Source organism: Girardinichthys multiradiatus, chromosome 20 (genome assembly GCF_021462225.1).
Source record: "Girardinichthys multiradiatus isolate DD_20200921_A chromosome 20, DD_fGirMul_XY1, whole genome shotgun sequence".
Lineage (NCBI taxonomy): Eukaryota > Metazoa > Chordata > Actinopteri > Cyprinodontiformes > Goodeidae > Girardinichthys > Girardinichthys multiradiatus.
In genome coordinates this window covers 30,472,487-30,499,258 of record NC_061812.1, presented here as the reverse complement: position 1 = coordinate 30,499,258, position 26,772 = coordinate 30,472,487, and the positions used below count along the sequence as shown (strand labels likewise).

General features: G+C 39.8%; 1 protein-coding gene across 1 annotated transcript; it reads left to right on the top strand.

Annotated features, from left to right (window-relative positions):
• The first annotated feature begins 1,369 nt into the window (after positions 1-1,369).
• Positions 1,370-26,652, top strand: timeless (timeless circadian clock). The gene is made up of 30 exons (XM_047347987.1): positions 1,370-1,504; positions 3,847-3,984; positions 4,093-4,246; positions 4,334-4,448; positions 4,575-4,637; positions 7,384-7,485; positions 7,578-7,733; positions 7,819-7,952; positions 9,887-9,974; positions 10,057-10,233; positions 11,249-11,466; positions 11,561-11,664; positions 15,445-15,614; positions 15,707-15,832; positions 15,973-16,124; positions 16,375-16,472; positions 16,559-16,676; positions 17,220-17,421; positions 19,694-19,833; positions 19,959-20,038; positions 20,150-20,273; positions 20,372-20,454; positions 20,578-20,732; positions 21,823-22,042; positions 22,205-22,273; positions 22,388-22,506; positions 24,708-24,963; positions 25,535-25,586; positions 25,690-25,763; positions 26,134-26,652. The coding sequence occupies exons 2-30, from the start codon at positions 3,903-3,905 to the stop codon at positions 26,262-26,264; spliced, it is 3,762 nt and encodes a 1,253-aa protein (XP_047203943.1). The 5' UTR covers positions 1,370-1,504; positions 3,847-3,902; the 3' UTR covers positions 26,265-26,652.
• Positions 26,653-26,772: the final 120 nt, after the last annotated feature.

Genomic DNA, 26,772 nt, shown 5'->3' with positions numbered 1-26,772 from the left:
TAAAAAAGCCCATTTGATTTCATCACTGCCACAACTTAAATAAATACAAATTCTTAAATTTTGTTAATCTTAGCTATATAAAGTTGATTTTTAAATGTTTGATTAGACTTGCACCTGAGCCACTTTGTAAATTTGTTAACAGACTGGACACCTCCAGGTCAACGAAAGCTGCTACAAGTGGAAACTGTAAAGTTCCATTTTGTAAAACATCTTTTGCAAAATTGCATTTTTTGTGAAAGGAACCAACCTGTGGAATGGTCTTCCTGTTAATATTACGACTTTGACTAGACTGTCCACTTTCAAAAAACAAGCAAAATCTTGGCTCACACAGCTATGATACAGGCATCACATTATTTTGCATAATGTTCTACGTTTTTGTATCTGTCCATACCAAATAAAAATTTCTTTAAAAAAAAATTAGAATCAGAGAATAGTCTGTCTGTGCATCTGATTATCAGTAATGAATGCAACAAAATAAATAACAAATGACCACATGCACATAGCACAAATGTGTCATAACTAGACTTAGGGAGGACATAAACAGACTTGATCCGGAAAAACTGCAGAAATGACAACAATAGCACGTTGAAACATATCACTTAGGTACCAGCAACATCAACTATAGTCCTACTAGACTGGTTTTCGAAACAAATAAATAAATAGTTTATATCTCAATTCGAGAATTTAATTCTAATGTTTACTTTGAAAAGAACAGAAGGCATTTTTGTTTCAATGCAGAACGTCCTCTGTCGCTGTTCTATTATTTTCTACTGGGACGTGTGTGACCTCGCCCAGACTGTCATTCATGCAAGAACCGCCACTGTTTCAGACGGAGATTCATGACGTCATTTGCTAAATAAAACTACAGAAAATAAATGGAATCAGTAATCTAAATTTACTTCGAAATGTATACATTCAATTATGCCCATTTTTCACCTGTGTTATGAACTCTGAGCTAAACATACTAAATTACGGAGCCTGCAAAGGGACATAGGGGGATTATTTTTTCTTTTGTGTCCCCACGCAATTCCTTTGTGTTCCCTCGCAAAAGTTGTTAATCACCTTAAGAAAGCTGTGCATGGCGCTACAAGAAGTCTTAATAATTTGTACGTATACCTGTTATTCCCTCGGTTTTGACTTCTAAGGAAACACTTTAGGCCAAAGTACAAATTCTATAATAATAACAGCTGTGACGTTTTAAGACGTAAGAAATTGCGCCGGTATCAACTAAAAAAAAACAATAGACAGTCATAAAACTTGTAGATTCATAAATGCGTTATAGCGAACGCCTGCTGTGCCTGAAAGTCTAAACCCAGGGCGCAAAAAGCTAAAACAAATGACGAAGTTCCACTTCCGCTCTCAGAGTTGGCGCGGAACTTGTGTCCGATCTGGGTAACAGCAGGTCAAAACTAGCTTTACAGAGCTGGAGAAAACTGGAAGTTTATTCACTGGCTGGTGTTAAATTCAGCGACTGGGGCCTAAAAACACCCGAAAGACATTGTTGGTATGTTATTTTTTTCGATAGTGGTTAATAAATTAATTTATTTTGCAGTCATATTTGCTATGTCGTAGGCTAACTTCTCTAACATTACACCAGTAGAATGTGTGGCGAAATGTTACTGTTTTATGACGCTATAGCAGCCTTAACTGTAAAGTAGTTTGCTGTTGATATCTTTGTTAATTAGCTCTGTGGTTTCTGTTTAACTTAAATTTGAGAAATCAAAGCAAAAAAGACCTAAACACAAATCAGAGCAGAAATAATCATATAAAACCATGTCCCTAGTGTGTGTTTATTTTAAATGTAATTTAAGAAAGGGGTGTTTTTACCAATCAATAAACAATAATAGAATATTTTTGATCCAGCTCACTGCTTGCCCTAGAAGGATTTTATGATCCATCTTGCACCTGTCCAGGTAAAGATGCACCGATCAGGCTTTTTTGGGCCGACACCGAGTTTTCCATTAGGTGTGACCTGCTGAGTCCCATTCGACCATTTCAGATTTTTTTTTTTTTTTTACTCTAAGCCCTATATAACATAAGAGACGAAAACTTCTTCCTTTCTACTTCTTTGATAGAAATAATAGCTGTAAATCCATCAGAAAATGAAAGAATAACAAGTATGTTTTATGTACGTTTTACTGATTAGTGCATCGCTCATTCCAGATTATACAGGTCCTTCTCAAAATATTAGCATATTGTGATAAAGTTCATTATTTTCCATAATGTCATGATGAAAATTTAACATTCATATATTTTAGATTTATTGCACACTAACTGAAATATTTCAGGTCTTTTATTGTCTTATACGGATGATTTTGGCATACAGCTCATGAAAACCCAAAATTCCTATCTCACAAAATTAGCATATCATTAAAAGGGTCTCTAAACGAGCTATGAACCTAATCATCTGAATCAACGAGTTAACTCTAAACACCTGCAAAAGATTCCTGAGGCCTTTAAAACTCCCAGCCTGGTTCATCACTCAAAACCCCAATCATGGGTAAGACTGCCGACCTGACTGCTGTCCAGAAGGCCACTATTGACTCCCTCAAGCAAGAGGGTAAGACACAGAAAGAAATTTCTGAACGAATAGGCTGTTCCCAGAGTGCTGTATCAAGGCACCTCAGTGGGAAGTCTGTGGGAAGGAAAAAGTGTGGCAGAAAACGCTGCACAACGAGAAGAGATGACCGGACCCTGAGGAAGATTGTGGAGAAGGGCCAATTTCAGACCTTGGGGGACCTGCGGAAGCAGTAGACTGAGTCTGGAGTAGAAACATCCAGAGCCACCGTGCACAGGCGTGTGCAAGAAATGGGCTACAGGTGCTGCATTCCCCAGGTCAAGCCACTTTTGAACCAGAAACAGCGGCAGAAGCGCCTGACCTGGGCTACAGAGAAGCAGCACTGGACTGTTGCTCAGTGGTCCAAAGTACTTTTTTCGGATGAAAGCAAATTCTGCATGTCATTCGGAAATCAAGGTGCCAGAGTCTGGAGGAAGACTGGGGAGAAGGAAATGCCAAAATGCCAGAAGTCCAGTGTCAAGTACCCACAGTCAGTGATGGTCTGGGGTGCCATGTCAGCTGCTGGTGTTGGTCCACTGTGTTTTATCAAGGGCAGGGTCAATGCAGCTAGCTATCAGGAGATTTTGGAGCACTTCATGCTTCCATCTGCTGAAAAGCTTTATGGAGATGAAGATTTCATTTTTCAGCACGACCTGGCACCTGCTCACAGTGCCAAAACCACTGGTAAATGGTTTACTGACCATGGTATCACTGTGCTCAATTGGCCTGCCAACTCTCCTGACCTGAACCCCATAGAGAATCTGTGGGATATTGTGAAGAGAACGTTGAGAGACTCAAGACCCAACACTCTGGATGAGCTAAAGGCCGCTATCGAAGCATCCTGGGCCTCCATAAGACCTCAGCAGTGCCACAGGCTGATTGCCTCCATGCCACACCGCATTGAAGCAGTCATTTCTCCAAAGGATTCCCGACCAAGTATTGAGTGCATAACTGTACATGATTATTTGAAGGTTGACGTTTTTTGTATTAAAAACACTTTTCTTTTATTGGTCGGATGAAATATGCTAATTTTGTGAGATAGGAATTTTGGGTTTTCATGAGCTGTATGCCACAATCATCCGTATTAAGACAATAAAAGACCTGAAATATTTCTAATGAATCTAAAATATATGAATGTTAAATTTTCATCATGACATTATGGAAAATAATGAACTTTATCACAATATGCTAATATTTTGAGAAGGACCTGTATATTGTACTGACTTGATCCTTTGAATAAATCGCACAGCATGATGTCCTTGTGTTTAAACCGTCATTTAATTCATCAGATAAGGTTGAGCCCCTGATCCTGAAGGTTGGCTGATGGTGTATAAACTCATTCAGGATGAACTGTGAGCTTTTGGCAACATGCAGTGCTCTGGGTTATCTAGAGGGAGACAGTTATCACAAGGAGACTGACTGTTTGGGTAAGTGGTTTTTAAACTACTGCATCTAAGACTCAAACATTTAGTAAAATGGGCATTTTCTTATTTGAATCAGCTTTCCTTAAAAAAATTTTTTTTTCCCTGTGGCAGAGAGCGTAAAAGACCTGATCAGGTATCTACGTCATGAAGATGACACCCGTGATGTTCGACAGCAGCTTGGTGACAGCCAGATTGTCCAAAATGACCTCCTACCAATTATCGTTCAGTACAGACAAGACAAAGCCTTGTTTGATGCCTGCATCAGGTATGACCCTTGGCATGGTAGCATATATTTGTTTACAGAGCAGTGGTTCGCACAGAAAGGTGATAGTAAGAATGTTTTTTCTTTCAGGCTCATGGTTAACCTCACCCAGCCTGCTGTGCTGTGTTTTGGTAAAATCCCAGATGACCCGGTGTTTAGGCATCACTTTATGCAAGTGACATCTCATTTACAGGCCTATAAAGAGGTATTTTTACAACATTGTGGTAGGAACCATAGTCTTCTAATTTATCCACAGTAACTTGAATGCTTAGGCTGTAGACTTGGCTGTAAAATAACACAGATCCATATGTTTGTGTGTTTAATGTTTCAGGCTTTTGCCAGTGAGAAGGTGTTTGGGATTTTAAGTGAGACATTGTACAACCTTCTTCAACTTGTAAGTCAGTTACATTTTTTTGGATAACCATTCACACCAATTAAAATATTGCCATTTTTGTCACGTCACAACCACTATCTATTTGTTTTTACAAGGAAAAATCAGAAAACTGTAACCAGCATTCAGAAGTAATTAGTAAATAATATCAACTTTTGTGTGGTTTTGTTTTGCTATAAATCCAGATGTTTGTGGTTTAACATTTCACAGAGCTCTGTTCAGTTCATAATATGCTAGTGGAACGAATATGACACCTTAATTCTACCAAGACATGGCTGTCAACATAAACCAACAGATTGTACTGGTCCTTCTCAAAATATTAGCATATTGTGATAAAGTTCATTATTTTCCATAATGTCATGATGAAAATTTAACATTCATATATTTTAGATTCATTGCACACTAACTGAAATATTTCAGGTCTTTTATTGTCTTAATACGGATGATTTTGGCATACAGCTCATGAAAACCCAAAATTCCTATCTCACAAAATTAGCATATTTCATCCGACCAATAAAAGAAAAGTGTTTTTAATACAAAAAACGTCAACCTTCAAATAATCATGTACAGTTATGCACTCAATACTTGGTCGGGAATCCTTTTGCAGAAATGACTGCTTCAATGCGGCGTGGCATGGAGGCAATCAGCCTGTGGCACTGCTGAGGTCTTATGGAGGCCCAGGATGCTTCGATAGCGGCCTTTAGCTCATCCAGAGTGTTGGGTCTTGAGTCTCTCAACGTTCTCTTTACAATATCCCACAGATTCTCTATGGGGTTCAGGTCAGGAGAGTTGGCAGGCCAATTGAGCACAGTGATACCATGGTCAGTAAACCATTTACCAGTGGTTTTGGCACTGTGAGCAGGTGCCAGGTCGTGCTGAAAAATGAAATCTTCATCTCCATAAAGCTTTTCAGCAGATGGAAGCATGAAGTGCTCCAAAATCTCCTGATAGCTAGCTGCATTGACCCTGCCCTTGATAAAACACAGTGGACCAACACCAGCAGCTGACACGGCACCCCAGACCATCACTGACTGTGGGTACTTGACACTGGTCTCTGGCATTTTGGCATTTCCTTCTCCCCAGTCTTCCTCCAGACTCTGGCACCTTGATTTCCGAATGACATGCAGAATTTGCTTTCATCCGAAAAAAGTACTTTGGACCACTGAGCAACAGTCCAGTGCTGCTTCTCTGTAGCCCAGGTCAGGCGCTTCTGCCGCTGTTTCTGGTTCAAAAGTGGCTTGACCTGGGGAATGCAGCACCTGTAGCCCATTTCCTGCACACGCCTGTGCACCGTGGCTCTGGATGTTTCTACTCCAGACTCAGTCCACTGCTTCCGCAGGTCCCCCAAGGTCTGGAATCGGCCCTTCTCCACAATCTTCCTCAGGGTCCGGTCACCTCTTCTCGTTGTGCAGCGTTTTCTGCCACACTTTTTCCTTCCCACAGACTTCCCACTGAGGTGCCTTGATACAGCACTTTGGGAACAGCCTATTCGTTCAGAAATTTCTTTCTGTGTCTTACCGTCTTGCTTGAGGGTGTCAATGGTGGCCTTCTGGACAGCAGTCAGGTCAGCAGTCTTACCCATGATTGGGGTTTTGAGTGATGAACCAGGCTGGGAGTTTTAAAGGCCTCAGGAATCTTTTGCAGGTGTTTAGAGTTAACTTGTTGATTCAGATGATTAGGTTCATAGCTCGTTTAGAGACCCTTTTAATGATATGCTAATTTTGTGAGATAGGAATTTTGGGTTTTCATGAGCTGTATGCCAAAATCATCCGTATTAAGACAATAAAAGACCTGAAATATTTCAGTTAGTGTGCAATGAATCTAAAATATATGAATGTTAAATTTTCATCATGACATTATGGAAAATAATGAACTTTATCACAATATGCTAATATTTTGAGAAGGACCTGTACAAGGAACTCTGGAGGAGCTGCACAGATCCACAGCTCTGGGAAAATCTGTGGACAGGGTGGCTTTGTATTATTTTCTCCACAAATCTGGTCTTTAAGGCAAACTGGCAAGAAGAAGGGTGTTGTAAATAGTAGGTCCAGTTCACAGTTTGCCACAGGCTCTATGTATGTGGGGGGTGTGGGGGTATTTCAGACATGTGGAAGAAGGTGATCAGATGAGACCACAACAGAACGTTTTGCCCTACATGCACATTTCTATGTTGAGATGAAACACACCACCCCTACAGTGAAACGTGGTGGCAGCATAATGTTGTTGGGATGCAGCCAGGGAAGCTGCTTAGAGCTGATGAGAAGATGACCGTAGGTAACTACAGTACTAGAAAAGCTGTTAGAAGCTGCAAAAGACTGGGACAGTGGGACAGTGGTTCACTGGCCAGCAGGACAACAACCATAAACACGGAGCCAGAGCTCCTGTGGAATGGTTTAAATCAAATCATATTCATGTGCTAAATGGCCCAATCAAAGCCCAGTCTGTTGAAGGCAGGTGGTTATGTAGTGTTATTAGAGCAATGGGAGCTAAGAACATAGACACAGCACAACAGTGTTTTCTTCTTTCCTCTTAACTGTGCACTACATTGTGTTGGTCTATCACATAGAATCCCATTAAAATACAGTGAAGCATGTGTTTTTAGTGTGACAAAATATAAACATGTTCAAGGGGTATTAAAAACTTTTGCAAGGCATTATAACTCATAGACATTTTTGTTTTTTGAATTTTAAGACTCTTCTCTTTTGTGATGGATTTCACTCCTTTTCCTGTTGCACGGTCATTTATTCAGGACTGGGAGCAGAGACAGGAAGAGGATAACCTACTGATCGAGAGGATTTTGCTGCTGGTCAGAAACATGCTTCATGTACCTGCAAATCCCTGTGAAGAGAAGGTTTGGCCTTTCTCCCAAGTAATTGATCCGTTAACCTTTATCTCAGCTTTTCCATCTCTTCTTCTAACCTGTGGTCCTCTTTCTGGTGGCAGAAGGTGGACGATGATGCCAGCATACATGACAGGGTTTTGTGGGCCATTCACATGAGCGGTTTTGATGACCTGGTCAAGTTTCTCGCATCTGCTCAGAGTGAGCAGCAGTGGAGTATGCACATGTTGGAAATAATCTCCCTCATGTTCAGAGACCAGGTTAGACTTTGAAAGCCTACATTTGCTCTACATTCATAGATCTCTAGGTGATCTGTGCTTAATATGATCTGTTTTAATTTTGCAGACACCTGAAGCGTTGGTGAGCGCCGGTCATGCTCGATCGGCTGTGGAGAAGCAGAGAGACTCTCAGGAACTGGAGGCTCTGAGACAGAAGGAGCATGCAGAGAAACGCTCTCGCACGTTACAGAGAGGAACGAGGTAAAGAAGAGCTGATGCTCCTTAGAAAAGTGGTCTGTAGTGATGCACCAGGTGCTGGGAAATTGGTCAGTTTTCTTCCTCTTCATTAAATGCCTTTAAACTGAAAACTCTTCCTTATTCCATTATGTAAATGTATCAACACACACCTTGTTCTTTGCTGAACTTTGTTTTTAGTTCAGTAAAAATCAGAGAAGGGTCAGAAACATATGCTTTGATGCATGAATGAAGATAATCTTATAACATAAACATAAAAAAATCTATCTTTTTTTTTTTAAAATAAATTTTCCATCTCCATTTAATACTTCGCGTGGTGCTGCACAATATCAGCAAAATATTTACTTCTGATACAGTTGTTGATAATTGCGATAACGATATTGATTACAACTAACCCACATTTTCCGCACACTTGGCTTTCTTTACCTTTTAGACGTGTGGCCCACCACTTTCCCCGAGCTTTAGCATCTCAGCTCCAAAAAGTGCACATCTGGTGTGGGCATTACAGGCAATTAAAGTCCATCCAACTGGCCACATATAACACTAATTAGCAGTGCAGCAATGCCAGATCCCGAAAACGTAATGCCCTGTCAAATATTGCAATCAAGCAGTCCTTTGCGATGCAGTATTGGACACCCTGATACTGCGATTCAGTATTTCGTGTAGCTCTACTTGCAGGGTCACAGTGGTTTGATGAGTATCTGCAACTATCATGGGGGGTACACCCTGGATAGGTTGCCAGTTCATCACAGAGACACACAGTCATTGATGCTCTCACTCACACCAAAAACACCTACAACTTAGAGACTCCAGTTAACCTAACATACATGGTCTTGGAGTGTGGGAGGAAGTCAAGAGTACCCAGAGAAAACACATGCACGCATAGGGAGAACATGCAAACTCCACACAGAAAAGTTCAACCCACATTTAAACTCGTGATCGTGGAAAAAAAAATTAAAACCTTGTTATCTGTTTGCTGAGAGCAACTAATCCAGAATGCCAGTTCTCACTTTCATCACCTGGTGGCGATCCCCCACCCTCTGGAACGAACTATTACAGATTAAGCATTTTTATTCCCATGCTTTTCAGATTTTCTTGGTTTTCTGATTTTCCAGCAGTGGCACATGTTGGATGCTGATCTGCTACATTAATGTGGCATGAAAACAGTACAACCACTGATTGGACATAGAAGATCAACTGGATTTCACAGATGAACTCCCTCAAAGTTCGGGGAGAACAAGAAAAAAATAAGTGTCTACTTTTAAAGTGGAATGTGGCAGAATAATTTTAGAATTTTTTTTCTTTTTGTCTGTCACAATGATTTTGTGTTTGATTAGAGCCAAAATCAGTATAAACATTTTATTATTTGCATTCACATTAGACGGTTTTATAGGTGGCTCTATTTTGTTTTCCTTCCTTGTTTTGGAAACCTCTATGATGCAAGGTGGTGCCGAACTCCGTTAACTCAGTTAATGCAGTAAACACTTTATCCAAAGGCTTCTTCCCTTCACACTCGTGGAGGAAATACTGTATCAAGTGAAGCGGGAAGCTGCAGGAAATGGCCAATATGAGTGGAGTGATGTCCTAGTTGAATATAAAGCTGCATCCCAGAAGCTTAAGGATATTCTCATCTCTGACCCTCTACATATGATCCTAAAGAGGATCTCTTGTGGGATGCCTTAAATGTTAAAAAGCCTGTATTATTAGAGGAGTTCCTATACATACAGTATACTGTGGAGGATTATTTTCACCTGTCTGCAGAAGGGATTAGCTGAACTAGATCCATTAATGGAAAGTGGCCTGAACAGTTTGGGAATGCACCTTAGGTCTGCTCCTATATTTATAAAGCTTTCTTCTCTTTTAAGTCTGCCATGGTTCTTTAAATATACTGTAATACATATTTCCATGAGTTGTGAGTTTTATATTGCTGTTTCTTTCAGACACTCTCACTTCGGGGGATCATTTGTGGTTCAAGGCCTGAGAGCAATCGGGGAGAAGGACGTGATCTATCACCGAAATCTTAACAACGTGAGTGATCAACCATAAAGCTCCTCTCTAATGAGATGAAAATTCAACAGCGGCCCACATCTCTTTGCTTTTGATTTTGTAGTTCAAAAATTACACTCACGATCAGGGAAAAGCAGTGAGACGTGTTCCTAAGAGAAATCGACAGGCCCACGATTTGAAGGAAAAACGACGCTCGGCCTTAAACGTTCGGCTCTTCCTGCGAGAGTTCTGCGTTGACTTCTTGGAGAACTGCTACAATCGACTCATGTACCTCGTTAAGGTCAGTAAGGGGAACACCATGGTTTTTATTTGTAGCATGCAGGTAAACTGAGAACCACCAAGCACTGTTTAAACAGAAAATGTTAATTTCTGTTAATTAACCCCACCTTTAATCCAAAAATACCTGCAAGGTCCTAAAAAGTCCTGAAAAATAATAATATATTAATATTTTCTTTGCGTTCAAAGGTTTTAAATAGGTCCAGTGTACCATACTAGGACCTAAATTTGCTTGTTAATTTTGTACGTTTGTTCATTCGTTCCTTCTGCTACTGTCAAAGACCCTGTTGAAAAGGAGTATATAAATGTATATGAACATTGACCTGTCTCCACAAACCTGTGGAAGAACTCTGCTCCTTACTTTATTTTTAAGAAGCTAAACTCCAAACATTCTTGCTACATTATTCACTACCAGCTCTTTGTCATGGAAAAGTGTATGTTCCTTTGGCTAAAACAAACCAGTTAGCTAAAAACCGGTCAAGTTGTATTTAACTTGCTCAAATTATGAAGTAAGTTTATTTTTGTAATTTGTGTACGTCTTGAATTTAAATCAGAATGGTTGTGGGAACGTCGTAAAACGTCTGACTTAATGAAACTTGTAGAGTTAGAGTTTTACATTCTAAGCATAGCTATCCTGGAAACACCACAGACGATGGTGCAGTTGGGTGAACCATGAAACCTTTCTAGTCTTAACTTAGGAAAACAGCAGAGAAGTGTTGTTCTTCTCTGTCTTATATATTTCTTTACTCACGGTCTATGGTTTTGTCATGGTATGTGTTGTGTGCATAAACACTGGTTTTCTTCAACAGTAGATTATTTTGCTTTTAAATTTAGATTTATTATAAACCATCTTTCAAACAGTAAAATGCTCTTTGAATGAGAGGACTGGATTTAGAATTTTTTGCAACAATTAAATTAGAAATGAAAAGAGATGGTGTATTTCCAGTTGAAGTCCCTCTTTCACTTTTTTTGATGATTCACACTATTATACATATTTTTTGTGTATATTTTCTTCACAGGAAAGTCTAATCCGCGAGCAGACTCAACAACACGACGAGACCTATTACCTCTGGGCGCTCAGCTTCTTCATGGCCTTCAACCGTGGCAATGGTTTCCGTGCTGACTTGGTCTCAGAGACCATGTCTATTCGTACGTTTTACTTTATTGAACGCAACGTTACCAATTACTATGAAATGTTGCTAACAGACCGCAAAGAGGCCACATCCTGGTCCCGCAGGTAAAATCAGCTGGAAGGAGCTCAAAAAGCACTAATGCATGAGTTATGATGAGCTTCTTTTCTCATATGTTCCTTCCCTTTGTTGTTTTTGTAGGATGCATTTAGCACTAAAGGCATATCAGGAACTTCTGCTAACTGTGAACGAGATGGACCGGTCTCCTGATGAAGGCATTCGCCAGAGCTCTAATGTCATTAAAAGTAAGATATTACTCATTCGAGCAAGGAGAACTGGTTTTCAAAAACGCATTTTTTTTTTTTTATCACAAAAGGTAAATTATAGTTAGACGCCATAGACCAAATAAACTTTAGCTGTACACTGCTTTTCTTACAACCTTCTGTAACACAAATTGCTTTACAAAATTTTAAAACAGACCTCCCCACTTCAAAAGCCACAATAATTCAATTACAAGAGGCTAAAATGTTCAAATTTCTGTTTAAATCTGCCATTGTAGATCAGAGAAAATGCTGTAATGTATCAACACGGAAACAGACAAATGTGTAAAAATAAAACAAGGTAATAAAAAAATAGACAAAATTATTTGCTAAATATTTGTAAAACTAGTAAAATAAGTATTTGTAAAACTTGTACATAAAATAAACTGTATTTGAATCAAACAAATGCAGGGAGGGCCATTTATATGGATACACCTTAATAAAATGTGAATGGTTGGTCATATTAACTTCCTGTTTGTGGCACATTAGTATATGTGAGGGGGCAAACTTTCAAAATGGGTGGTGGCCATGGCGGCTATTTTGAAGTCAGCCATTTTGAATCCAACTTTTGTTTTTTCAATAGGAAGAGGGTCATGTGACACATCAAACCTATTGGAAATTTCACAAGAAAAACAATGGTGTGCTTGGTTGTAACATAACCGTATTCTTTCATGAGTTATTTACAAGTTTCTGACCACTTATATAATGTGTTCAATGTGCTGCCCATTGTGTTGGATTGTCAATGCAACCCTCTTCTCCCACTCTTCACACACAGATAGCAACACCGCTGGAGAAATGCTAGCACAGGCTTCCAGTATCCGTAGTCTCAGGTGCTGCACATCTCGTATCTTCACAGCATAGACAATTGCCTTCAGATGACCCCAAAGATAAAAGTCTAAGGGGGTCAGATCGGGAGACCTTGGGGGCCATTCAACTGGCCCACGACGACCAATCCACTTTCCAGGAAACTGTTCATCTAGGAATGCTCGGACCTGACACCCATAATGTGGTGGTGCACCATCTTGCTGGAAAAACTCAGGGAACGTGCCAGCTTCAGTGCATAAAGAGGGAAACACATCATCATGTAGCAATTTTGCATATCCAGTGGCCTTGAGGTTTCCATTGATGAAGAATAGCCCCACTATCTTTGTTAACCTCTGCGACATGTCAATGGCTGTAAACAAAGAGAAACTTGTAAATAACTCATGAAAGAATAAAGTTATGTTAAAACCAAGCACACCATTGTTTTTCTTGTGAAATTCTCAATAGGTTTGATGTGTCACATGACCCTCTTCCTATTGAAAAAACAAAAGTTGGATTCAAAATGGCTGACTTCAAAATGGCCACCACCCATCTTGAAAAGTTTCCCCCCTCACATATACTAATGTGCCACAAACAGGAAGTTAATATGACCAACCATTCCCATTTTATTAAGGTGTATCCATATAAATGGCCCACCCTGTAGATAAACATATAATAAAATAGTAAATCAATACAAACAGGTATATACTGCCCCTTTTCCACTGGCTTGATTTGGCCCGACTCGGGCTCGCTTCACAAGCATCTCCATTACTATTATTTCAGTACTGGTACCTACTTTTTTGTTACCTCCTTCTTAGCAGGGCTAAGCGAGGCCGAGTCGGTACAGTAAGTGACGTGAACAAACAGCTGTTCACTGATTGGCCGTGGGTGCGGCCAGCCGTAAGAGTCGACCAGCGTAAAAAATAACAACCGGCATTTTCAAACATGCATTCAAGCGAGTGAGAGAAACATGTTGGACTCCGCACAGTTATCCGGAAAAGTCACCCCTTGGAGCAACGACGAGGTACAAACTTTTCTGGCGATCATAGGAGACTGCAGTATTCAGCGGCAGTTGAATAAATATATAGACAACAACTGTTAGAAATAAAATGGGACCTAATTCAAATCTTTCCAAGTCTCTTAAAGGGAAAGTGAAATCTTAAAATAATAATAATAAAACAGAAGTTGAAATCCTACCCATCAAATCTGATTGCCAATGCAGTCAGCAGATTTAATCCCCAGGCAATAGACGTGTTACTTCTTGTGTTTGTAACGCGTTTCGGTATTTTCTTCTTTACATTGGCGGTTGGGTGTTTCATTCGTGGTTATGCTGCACGACACATGATGCTTTAAACCCGCGCCTCCAGGAGGTGTTTCCTTCAGTGGAGCAAAAGTGGGTCTATGGAAATGCAACACACAACGTGCAGAGCCGTTCGGAGCTGTTCTGGGCTGGCCAAATTGAGCCAGTGGAAAAGGGCCATATATTAAACTTGATAAAGGGTAAATAAGGCAAAGAAAAACAAATGCAGTAAAAATTATATTTAAATAAAATTTTAACTCGAACTAAAACCTAATTTAAAAATAAAAGTCAATTAACAGGATAATGTGTTATTAACCCATTACTGAATTTATTTACAGTTTAATAAAAAAAAGTATGTATTTTTGATTTCGGTCAGGCAGATGCTAAATTAAGTGAAGATTGTTAATCTGAACAATTTTTTTATGCATGCTATCAAAATTATGTATAATTTGGCTTAACTTTGACCACTAGATGGCAGCAGGGGCCTTAAGATTTGATCTTTGGAATGTGTGAAATATGCATCAACCAGCAATAGTGGGATGTGTACAGACGAAGCAGTTTCAGACTAATTTGCGACAGTGATCTTGAAGAGGATAAAACCTCAGAGAAAAGCTAAATTAATAAATGTTGTCTTCAGTTTACTTTTAACGGGCACGTATCATCTAAAATCCACTTTTTTACCCTTAAATACATATTATGCACTTGGAGTCTGTAGAAGTGCAGAAAAGCTGAATTTAGTCTCTCCAGGCGCTGATATCTTTATATTCTGTTTGGGTCGTATTTTTCAGTCCGTTCAGTTTTCTCTATCATCTGTTACGTTTTTCCAACCGTTACGTCACAGTATTTGCTGTGGAAGAGTTAAATAAGGTCACAGACTTGCGGCTGATCAGTTTCGCCTTTCCGCTATATTTATACCTTGCTGCTATTTCGTAGTCCAAACTAAGTATGCCTACGCTGAAAGAGGATAAGTTCGATTCGGTTGTTTGGTGTATTTACCCACACAGTTCATTACACAATCTCCCAGCATCAGAACCTCTTCAAAGTGTCTGGTTAAATTTTATTTTCTTCAAGGACGAGTTGTTCAGCAACCTCCACCAGTATCAAGAAGGATTTGCTGAAAATCGTCATCTGATTAAGGGGTCAGTTCCTTCTGTCTATGGAAATGATGAACGCAGCAAAGCAGTAAGCTGCAAATATCGCTAAAATGACAACAAACTTTATTTTAGACATGGATTTATTGTGTGTTTATGACATCCTGGCATTGTTTTGATAGCAGTAGGATTGTGCCTGCTGCTTATGTTTATGCTGTGTGCTGCGTTTAGCTCCTTAAGGACATGGCCAAATGGGTTAAAGTGAAACGCTCTTTGACCTGGAGGGGGGCGGGGTGTGAAGTGCCTCAGTAGCATTTAAAGAGACGGTACCAAAACTCTCAGACTCACCTCGGAACAGGGGTAAAAGAGGAGCCTGTGGAGCTACATTAACAAGGAGTTCAGACCAGAGCTTTGCAGTTCCACTTTATCTAGACCACAACTGAATTATTTAAGTGTGAAAAGAAAGAATTTAAAAGCATGATATGTGCCCTTTAAACTTCGCAACAATAAGCCGTGCTGTGTTTTTAATGTTTGCTGATATCTGAAATCTCATCTGTTTACGCCATCACAAAGGTAACATCTTCTACCTGATGGAGTACAGGGAGATTTTCCTGACCTTGCTGAGAAAATATGACGAAACCAAGCAGCCACAGTCCTACCTCAGAGACCTGGTGGAATCAACACATCTCTTCCTACGCATGCTGGAGCGCTTCTGCAAAGGTCGGAAAAACCTAATCGTTCAGGTGAGTGGTATTGCGTTCCTGGTGGGGATCTGGACAGTTTTGTTTCAAAGCATCTTTTAGGTGTTTAATATTTCCCTTTTTCATGTCCTTAGAAGAAGAAAGTGAGGCGGAAGAAGTCTCAAGGTAAAGAGAAGCAGTCTGCTCAAGAATCAAGTCCAGAAGTGCTGGCGGAGACTTGGAAGATTGTTGAGGAAGAGCTGAGGGCAACTGGGTTTCAGGTTAGTGTCAGAACGTTGGTGGTAAACGTTGGTATGTTCTGTTTATGAGGTCTTCAGTGTTGGGCAAGCTAGTCTGACAAAATGAACTGATGCTAAATTTGATTTATTTAGACTACCATCCTTTTGTCCTCTGTTTGCAGCTGTCAGCATCGTTGACTGAAAGCATTGTGCCTTTTGATGCCGCATCAGAAACGCCTCCTGAGGAACAGCGAACTGAGGCCATGATACGAGTGCAGGATGCTCTGCTGGCTCGACTGGGACCTGAAGCTCTGGCGCTGCTGCGGGCCGCCAGGTCAGGACATAATCACTGTTTCTTTTGCCGTTCTCCATTTTATAATGAACTAATCTACAATTTATTCTTTGAATCAGAGTGTAACCTGCTTTTAATTTTAAAGTTATATTAAGACAGGTGGCAAGTTGTGATATTTAAGAAGCTAAATCCAAATAAGTTAAATATCCTGTTATCGAAATATTGTTTCAGTTTTCTTTTCAACTAGTAAAACATCCAGTTAGGTAAACAGGTATTTTTCCGTTACGTTCAGGGAAGTATGGCCAGATGGTGATGTGTTTGGTTCATCTGATGTTGAACCTGAAGAAGAGCTGGATCTTCTCAAGCAGATCTTCCATGCCAACCTGCCAAGTAAGCTTTCTAAAGCATCTATAACCCCCTGTTTCAATGCCACTCTTCTGTATTTTAACTTAACAATTATTATTTTTATACATAAGGGCCATCTCCTGAAACTGTGACTGAAGACGATGATGATGGAGCAGAGTTAGATGAGGAAGAGTTGGAATTGGTCCAGCTTTCTGAAAAAGAGTTCAACTTTCTAGACTTTATCAAGAGGTGGGAATATGATCGTAGTTTCTCTTTTACATTAACATTAATGCTACCTTCACATTGGATTAAGATCACTTCACAACATTTAAAAGCAGCCAGGATGTGGATGATCTCCGCAGGGTCTTATAGGCTCATAAAAATACTGCTGTCGCTTCCTCTTCCATTGCAAGGAGGTGCAGAGACCTGGTATGTTTACAGGGAAGTTCTGTAGTTTGTGCAGAAACATTTTTAGTGAAGATGTGAAATCCTTGAGACAATACAGTGTGGTAGAATTGTCTAACAAATAGTAGAAAAAGACAAAAAAGCAGCAAAAACTTGTGAGCACCAAGGAATGTTGTAATGCCTCACTGGAATAAGAGAGTCCAGATTTGTCATGATTCTGCACGGTTCAAACTGTCATCGAGGTCCTAAAGACTGTGGGTGGCCTTAATGCTAGGCTAAACGAGGTCTAGGACAACTGTGTGTATATTCAATCCACGGAAATATTTTTATATTTGTTTAGAAAGACCTGAGATCTTCTTAAGGGAGATTTTGATTATTCTGTTACAGGTTTGCCAACCCCAGCATTGTGCGTCCGTATCTTCTCCTTTTGAAATCCTACACGAAAAACACGCCTCACACAAACCACTGCATAGTTCGGATGCTGCACCGCCTGGCTGTTGACCTCAAAATGGATGCTTTGCTTTTCCAGATGTCAGTCTTTCACCTTTTCAACAAAATCCTGAATGATCCCGCTGCAGCTGCTTACAAGGTACAGCGGTACACGATGAAATTATTTCCCAGTGCTGTCGAGTACTTTGCTGATGTACAGGGTTAACTAGTAATTAAATTTCATTATTTTTATGGTCTGGATAAGCATGGAAAATGAAAATGGGTGAGAAAAAAAATAGGATTTTCAGACTTTACAGGTCCTTCTCAAAATATTAGCATATTGTGATAAAGTTCATTATTTTCCATAATGTAATGATGAAAATTTAACATTCATATATTTTAGATTCATTGCACACTAACTGAAATATTTCAGGTCTTTTATTGTCTTAATACGAATGATTTTGGCATACAGCTCATGAAAACCCAAAATTCCTATCTCACAAAATTAGCATATTTCATCCGACCAATAAAAGAAAAGTGTTTTTAATACAAAAAACGTCAACCTTCAAATAATCATGTACAGTTATGCACTCAATACTTGGTCGGGAATCCTTTTGCAGAAATGACTGCTTCAATGCGGCGTGGCATGGAGGCAATCAGCCTGTGGCACTGCTGAGGTCTTATGGAGGCCCAGGATGCTTCGATAGCGGCCTTTAGTTCATCCAGAGTGTTGGGTCTTGAGTCTCTCAACGTTCTCTTCACAATATCCCACAGATTCTCTATGGGGTTCAGGTCAGGAGAGTTGACAGGTCAATTGAGCACAGTGATATCATGGTCAGTAAACCATTTACCAGTGGTTTTGGCACTGTGAGCAGGTGCCAGGTCGTGCTGAAAAATGAAATCTTCATCTCCATAAAACTTTTCAGCAGATGGAAGCATGAAGTGCTCCAAAATCTCCTGATAGCTAGCTGCATTGACCCTGCCCTTGATAAAACACAGTGGACCAACACCAGCAGCTGACACGGCACCCCAGACCATCACTGACTGTGGGTACTTGACACTGGACTTCTGGCATTTTGGCATTTCCTTCTCCCCAGTCTTCCTCCAGACTCTGGCACCTTGATTTCCGAATGACATGCAGAATTTGCTTTCATCCGAAAAAAGTACTTTGGACCACTGAGCAACAGTCCAGTGCTGCTTCTCTGTAGCCCAGGTCAGGCGCTTCTGCCGCTGTTTCTGGTTCAAAAGTGGCTTGACCTGGGGAATGCGGCACCTGTAGCCCATTTCCTGCACACGCCTGTGCACGGTGGCTGTGGATGTTTCTACTCCAGACTCAGTCCACTGCTTCCGCAGGTCCCCCAAGGTCTGGAATCGGCCCTTCTCCACAATCTTCCTCAGGGTCCGGTCACCTCTTCTCGTTGTGCAGCGTTTTCTGCCACACTTTTTCCTTCCCACAGACTTCCCACTGAGGTGCCTTGATACAGCACTCTGGGAACAGCCTATTCGTTCAGAAATTTCTTTCTGCGTCTTACCCTCTTGCTTGAGGGTGTCAATAGTGGCCTTCTGGACAGCAGTCAGGTCGGCAGTCTTACCCATGATTGGGGTTTTGAGTGATGAACCAGGCTGGGAGTTTTAAAGGCCTCAGGAATCTTTTGCAGGTGTTTAGAGTTAACTCGTTGATTCAGATGATTAGGTTCATAGCTCGTTTAGAGACCCTTTTAATGATATGCTAATTTTGTGAGATAGGAATTTTGGGTTTTCATGAGCTGTATGCCAAAATCATCCGTATTAAGACAATAAAAGACCTGAAATATTTCAGTTAGTGTGCAATGAATCTAAAATATATGAATGTTAAATTTCCATCATGACATTATGGAAAATAATGAACTTTATCACAATATGCTAATATTTTTAGAAGGACCTGTATATCATATCCCATTGTCTAGTTCTGTTCTTTCTTTGTGTCCTTTCTGTCTTCCTTCCTTACTTCCTTCTACATATATTTCCTTCCTTCCCTCTTTCCTAGCTTTCTTTGTTCCATCCTCCCTATGCCCTCTTCTTTTCTTCATCCCTCATGTAACTCCTTACTTCCTTTTCTTTCCTTCGTTGTGCTTTTCATTTGTTTTTCCTTCTTTTCTTTCCTTGTATTCATTTCCTTTTCATCTTTCTTCTTGTTGTCCTTCATTCTTACCATCCTTGTTCTTTCTTTGTTCTATCCATCCATCCATCCATGTTCAGTATTTAAAGCCAGCCAACTGCAGAAATATCCATAAATTCATAATGAACTTTAGCATTTAATATTATAGAACTGAGCGTAAAGCACTGAGAACTCTGGGTAGTTGAGTCTGGAGCAAATGTGTAGGAATCCTAGATGGAAATCCAACTGTAGATCACATACAGGTTGCTTAATCTTTTTTTCTTTCCCTTCACAGGAACTAGTGACCTTTGCCAAGTATGTGCTGAGCCGCTTCTTTGGAGTGGCAGCTCAGAACAACAAGGCATATGTTGAACTGCTCTTCTGGAAAAATGTGGGTGCTGTGCGTGAGATGACTGAAGGCTACACCAAAGATGGGTGTGTGCTCTGCTTTATTTGTGTTTATCAAGTGTGCACCTGAGCTGACGCAGGTTACACATTAAAGATGCAAATGTAAATCCCCAATCTAAAGTGATATCTGTCTTTGTAATGAAATATTTCAGAGAGGGAAAGAAGCCATCATGGACTGAAGAGGAGGAAGAGGAGCTGCGTAGGCTCTACATGGAGCACCTTGACTCTGAAGGTTTAATTTCTTCACGTTTTTAGTTCAGACGTTTTGCTGTCTTACAAGTGACCAGACCAAGCTGAACTCAGAACTCTGCCACTGACTGTTTTATCCTGTTTTTGTGCATAGTGCCAGATATAGTGGAGACCGTCATTCAGTTACTAAGCAACAGCAGCCGCACGCGCCGGCAGGTGGTGACACAGCTGGTGCACATGGGTCTCGTGGACAATGCTAAAGAGCTGAAGAAACCAAAGTATGCAATCTGCTTTATGTCAATCGAGAAATATGTTCGCAGCTTGTGTTTATATTGTAGAAGAAAACTAAAGGCTTTTTCTATTGTTTTGTTGAAAGGAAGGGTACTCAGATCGTTTTGTGGACCGAGGAGCAGGAGCTAGAGCTGGAGATGCTCTTTGAGGAGTACAAAGACTCTGATGGTGTTTGGAGGCTTTATTGTCATCATCGCATACAATTATTTGACACTGCCTGTGTTTTCTGTAGCAGCTTTTATCAGGGACACTGCTTTGAAAGGTGATTTTAAAGTGGTTGTGTTGACACAGATGTGCTGGGTAACATCATGAAGAAGCTCACAGCTAAGCGGTCTAGAGCACGTATTGTGGACAAGCTGCTGAGCATGGGCTTGGTGTCCGAGAGGCGCGAACTTTACAAGAAAAGAAGCCGCGGCGCTCACAAACAGAGCCCCAGAAAGGGCATGGTAGGTTTCCTTAAGTGTACTTATTGTAGGTGTGCATCGCTGGTCTGGTAAACCAGGTAGTTCATGCTACTAACATCACTCTTCAGTGTGAAAGTTGTTACTGAGGGAAGAAGACTCAGTTAGCTATTTTCAACAAATATTTTGTGTTTTATACCCTTATCAAAAGAAACTCAATGGGAAGCACAAAAGGGGTGACATGAAAATGGATGTGGGTTATTTCTGCAAATATATTAAAAATAAAGAAGTTAGAAATCAAGTGTTCGTCAGTATTCACTACATTTGCTCAATACTTTGATGATGTAGCTTTGGCAACAATTACCACCTCAAGCTACGAGCTTGGCATGCTTATCCTTGGCCAGTTTGGTCCATTCCTCTTCTCCGAACTTTGTGTGTGTGTGTGTTTGTGTGTGTGTGTGTGTTGCCTAAGGAATATAGACCCTTCATCTCTGAGTTTGGCAAAAGGCTGCCAACATTTCCAATTCCAGCATATTCAACCTTTCTGTTATCTGGCAAACTTCCGCTCTCTCTGAGCCCTTTTAAAATGTTTCTTATATTTCTGTGCTTCCTGTGACTTTATTTTAAACATGTTAGTGTTTCTGATTGATGTTACCAGCATAACTTGGTTGCACTTAGTGTGGTGCGTTCACTGACTGATAAAAATCAAACCAGATTTTTAAGTTTGCCAAGTCCAAGGACAAGCCAATTTCTTGGCCATATGATGCACATTTTTAGAAAAACACATGGTTTCTAGGTGTACAGAAATGGAAACCAAACTGTTACTTGTCTGATGGAGATATAACGGTTTTAAATTTGTTTTTATTTGTAGAGATGAACTCTCTCCCATAACCTGGAGGAAATTACTGTATTTGTAGCTTTTAAGTGATGCAGAGAGACAAACTCTTGGCTTTTTTTGTTGTTTTTGTAAAGAAGGGGAGATTTTTGCATAAACCAGAAAGTGAAACATATTTTTATTGATTTTTGAGTTCTTAAACAGAAATGGGAATCAGCTGTGACCTGCCCATACTGGTCTCTCTGTAGGCTTTAAGTAGAATAATGTAATTTAATGATAAATGTGTCACTTCACTTACAGACTGAGGAAGAGTTCTTGGCTGAACTAACACAAGGTCCACCAGATGATTCTTTAGATCAAGGCGATGAAGATGAAAGGGATGAGGAGTCTGAGGATAGTGAGGAAGATGGAAATAAAAGAGAAATACCACAACCTGTTAGGAAGAGGACTCAAGACTTTAACCTGACAGCAGAGCACAGAGCAGACATCAGCAACTTGGTAAATGCTCTGCAACAAGAAGGTAAGATTAAAGCCCAGACTACCCAGTCTGCTTTCTTGAACTAAGTGAAGACTAACATAGTAATGTTGTAAAGTACATAAATTTGTTCTTATTTTTAAGGTTATTCACATGTTTTCTTTCATTTAGTTGTAGCCTTAATTGTCATGTTTTGTATTTTAAAAGGCTTGTCTGGACCGTTGCTGTGGCTGCAGATTTGTTTAAACCAAACAGCAATCCATCGAGAGGAAGATGGTGAGTATGACTGCTTATTCTGGGGGGCATTGTCCTCACTAAAGTTTGTAGCCGACATGAAAAAACATTCATTTAATAAACGCTGAAATTTTGCCTCATTTTTTTCCCCCCCAGATCTGTTCCAGCCTGTTCCACTTGTCCCTTTTGCGGAGGCAAATGAAGACGCCATGGATAACAAGAACTTCCTGAAGCTGTTGCGCAAACTGGGAATCAGACCACCTGAAAATGAACAAGTGTGTCTTTGTGTTTATACGTAGAGGATGGGTAATATTTCATTACCATGTTAGAAACTTTAGCTTGATGTTTTTACCAGTAAACCAGGCAGTGCTGTTTCTAAGACTGGATGGTCATTATTTTAATAATTTATTTATTATTGTATTTTTAATGACGGAAAATTGTATTAATGTATTTACAGGTCCTTCTCAAAATATTAGCATATTGTGATAAAGTTCATTATTTTCCATAATGTCATGATAAAAATTTTACATTCATATATTTTAGATTCATTGCACACTAACTGAAATATTTTAGGTCTTTTATTGTCTTAATACGGATGATTTTGGCATACAGCTCATGAAAACCCAAAATTCCTATCTCACAAAATTAGCATATCATTAAAAGGGTCTCTAAACGAGCTATGAACCTAATCATCTGAATCAACGAGTTAACTCTAAACACCTGCAAAAGATTCCTGAGGCCTTTAAAACTCCCAGCCTGGTTCATCACTCAAAACCCCAATCATGGGTAAGACTGCCGACCTGACTGCTGTCCAGAAGGCCACTATTGACACCCTCAAGCAAGAGGGTAAGACACAGAAAGAAATTTCTGAATGAATAGGCTGTTCCCAGAGTGCTGTATCAAGGCACCTCAGTGGGAAGTCTGTGGGAAGGAAAAAGTGTGGCAGAAAACGCTGCACAACGAGAAGAGGTGACCGGACCCTGAGGAAGATTGTGGAGAAGGGCCGATTCCAGACCTTGGGGGACCTGCGGAAGCAGTGGACTGAGTCTGGAGTAGAAACATCCAGAGCCACCGTGCACAGGAGTGTGCAGGAAATGGGCTACAGGTGCCGCATTCCCCAGGTCAAGCCACTTTTGAACCAGAAACAGCGGCAGAAGCGCCTGACCTGGGCTACAGAGAAGCAGCACTGGACTGTTGCTCAGTGGTCCAAAGTACTTTTTTCGGATGAAAGCAAATTCTGCATGTCATTCGGAAATCAAGGTGCCAGAGTCTGGAGGAAGACTGGGGAGAAGGAAATGCCAAAATGCCAGAAGTCCAGTGTCAAGTACCCACAGTCAGTGATGGTCTGGGGTGCCGTGTCAGCTGCTGGTGTTGGTCCACTGTGTTTTATCAAGGGCAGGGTCAATGCAGCTAGCTATCAGGAGATTTTGGAGCACTTCATGCTTCCATCTGCTGAAAAGCTTTATGGAGATGAAGATTTCATTTTTCAGCACGACCTGGTACCTGCTCACAGTGCCAAAACCACTGGTAAATGGTTTACTGACCATGGTATCACTGTGCTCAATTGGCCTGCCAACTCTCCTGACCTGAACCCCATAGAGAATCTGTGGGATATTGTGAAGAGAACGTTGAGAGACTCAAGACCCAACACTCTGGATGAGCTAAAGGCCGCTATCGAAGCATCCTGGGCCTCCATAAGACCTCAGCAGTGCCACAGGCTGATTGCCTCCATGACACGCCGCATTGAAGCAGTCATTTCTGTAAAAGGATTCCCGACCAAGTATTGAGTGCATAACTGTACATGATTATTTGAAGGTTGACGTTTTTTGTATTAAAAACACTTTTCTTTTATTGGTCGGATGAAATATGCTAATTTTGTGAGATAGAAATTTTGGGTTTTCATGAGCTGTATGCCAAAATCATCCGTATTAAGACAATAAAAGACCTGAAATATTTTAGTTAGTGTGCAATGAATCTAAAATATATGAATGTTAAATTTTCATCATGACATTATGGAAAATAATGAACTTTATCACAATATGCTAATATTTTGAGAAGGACCTGTATTTGTCTCTCTCCCATTACTTAATTGCCCCCCACCCTGACCCGTACAGAAAATGTATTGATGGATTTACTTTACTTATTTTACTTTATTTGATAAATAACTAAATAAATTATAATAAAGTAATAATTAAATACATTAAATAATTGAATATTTAGTCATTCAATAAAGATATTAATTTGACATTAGTTTGCATTTATAAATGTTTTGTTTATTTAATATATGAATAAATGTTGGCTGTTCATAATTAAATGAGTTATTTGAATGTTTTAGTCATTAAAAATCACTTATTTTATGAATAGCATATTTCTATTTAATTATTAAATAAATAAAATGATTTCTTATATATATAAAAAATCTGTTTCTTTCAACATTTGATAAACTTAAAGTGTTTGTATCATTTCTTAAAATCAGGAAACCTTCTGGAGGATTCCAGAAAACATCAGTTCATCTCAGCTTCAGAGTGCGGCTGCAGCATTAACTCCTGGAGAAGATGGGCCTGAAAACTATGAGGAGCAGCAAGGGCCCAGCAACTCAACAGAAGAGCCACGGGAGCAGGCAGAGGAGGAGGAAGAGCACGATGAAGAGGTCTTGAGTGAACAGAGGGCTCAGGCTCTGAGAGCTCTGCTACTTGCACGCAATAGAAAGTGCCACACTGCAGTGGATGCAGGTACCGATGGAGGTTTCATCCTTTGCTTAGCTTAATTACAGCTTTCTAACATGGGTCAGCATGGTGCACAGAAATCCTCCACAGCTGCTTTTTTTTTTTTTTGTCTTGTCTAACTTCAGAAACGTCAATACAAAACTATAATGTTGAATATAATTAAACAAATCGCCTCTGTTCCTCTGGAGATTTTACATATTAAAATAAAGGTAAATCTTTGCTCCTGAGAAGCAGTGATGCTGATTAAATCATCTTTAATGGCTCTATAAAAAACTGCAGATGCACCAACGTCCCTCTAGTGTCTTTAAAGTAAAAGCATGACTTTGGAGGTATTTATTATAGAAATCAGAAAAGTATTCCTAATTTCTGAATACAATAGGACATCTTTCTCCTTTTATATATTAAGGTGATTGGTTGCCCTTTCTGGTTGATGGTGTTTTGGTCACCTTTTATGGTCTAGATAACTGAACTCCAAAGAGAAGCTTAAAGCTATATAAATAATAGAAACTGATAAAACCTTTTACATGGTAGAGTTGGCTATTTTAGTGATTTTAATTTAGGGTTTTTTGTGTTTTAGACCCGATGTCAGGTGCCACTCCTGGTGATAAAACAAACGGTGTAATTGAAAGGTAGGTTATCACCCCATGATGGTATGTTTTAGTAAATAAAAAGAAAAACCTGTGATTACTCTGAATGTTCTTCATATTTCACATATTTGTTCTGATCCAACAGGCCCCAGGAGAAGATATCAACTAAAAGAAGCAGAAGCAGGGTGTTGGATGATGATAATGATGAAGAGGAGAAAGGTATTGGCTTCTTGTAATTTTCAACATGTTAACAATCAATATTTAAAATTCCAATTAATTATGGATTATTTCGAAGCTTTCTGAGTATACTGGAATAGGGAGTTGTTTTAACCAGAACTATGGTTCTATGGGGGCATTTTTATGTGACCTGCAGAGCTACAGTTCTAGTTGATTAAAGTTCTACAACAGGAAATCATCTCAGAAACGTTTTGCTAATTCAATTCTGTCAAGACAGTTAGAAAAATGAATGTTGCTTACTCATAGCAAGTTTTACGCTTGTGATCAGACCAATAAGAAAAATCCGTATTGTTTTAATTTGTCAGAACTGCAACATTTGAGTAAAATAGACATTTCCTTTTTTTCTTATCAGAGAACGATTCCACCATTACCATGGATGTTGACACGAGTAAAGATGCAGATTCCGACACGGAAGATTTTTCCGCTCGCGTGAAGCAGAGGAGGAAAATGGTCCTGATTGATGATGAAGAAGACGAAGATTAGTAAAAGTCTTAAATGGACTACTTACAAGAAGGCCCCTGGGGTTACTTTAGAGGGGGATTTAGTCCTCTGGAGGTCCAAACAGCAGACTGGATTATTGGAATGCCAAACAAATCAAAAACACATTTATAATGTAAATATATATAAATCCTGTGAAGCAATATGTTCATGTTAAACCTTTAGTAGATTATTTGTTTCTGTATTTGGCTTTTTATTGTTAGGTTTCCCATGCTCCAGCATTGTACGTTCTTAGTTAGGTATTGTTTGTATAAGAAACATTTCTCACCAGGTTTTTTCATAAGTAAAATGGCTTGTTCTCAGATGTACAATTTTATGTGTCAGTAAAACTGTTAAATAAAACTTCTGTCAAAATAAAAAGGTGATAAAGCTGTTTGACTTTTCACAGTGCAATTCAGAATTGTGACACTAGGGGGCAGATATGTTTCCCCTGCTGGTAATGTTTTTTTTTAGCCTAAGTATGTACAGCATAAATTAATGATAAAGTGTAGCT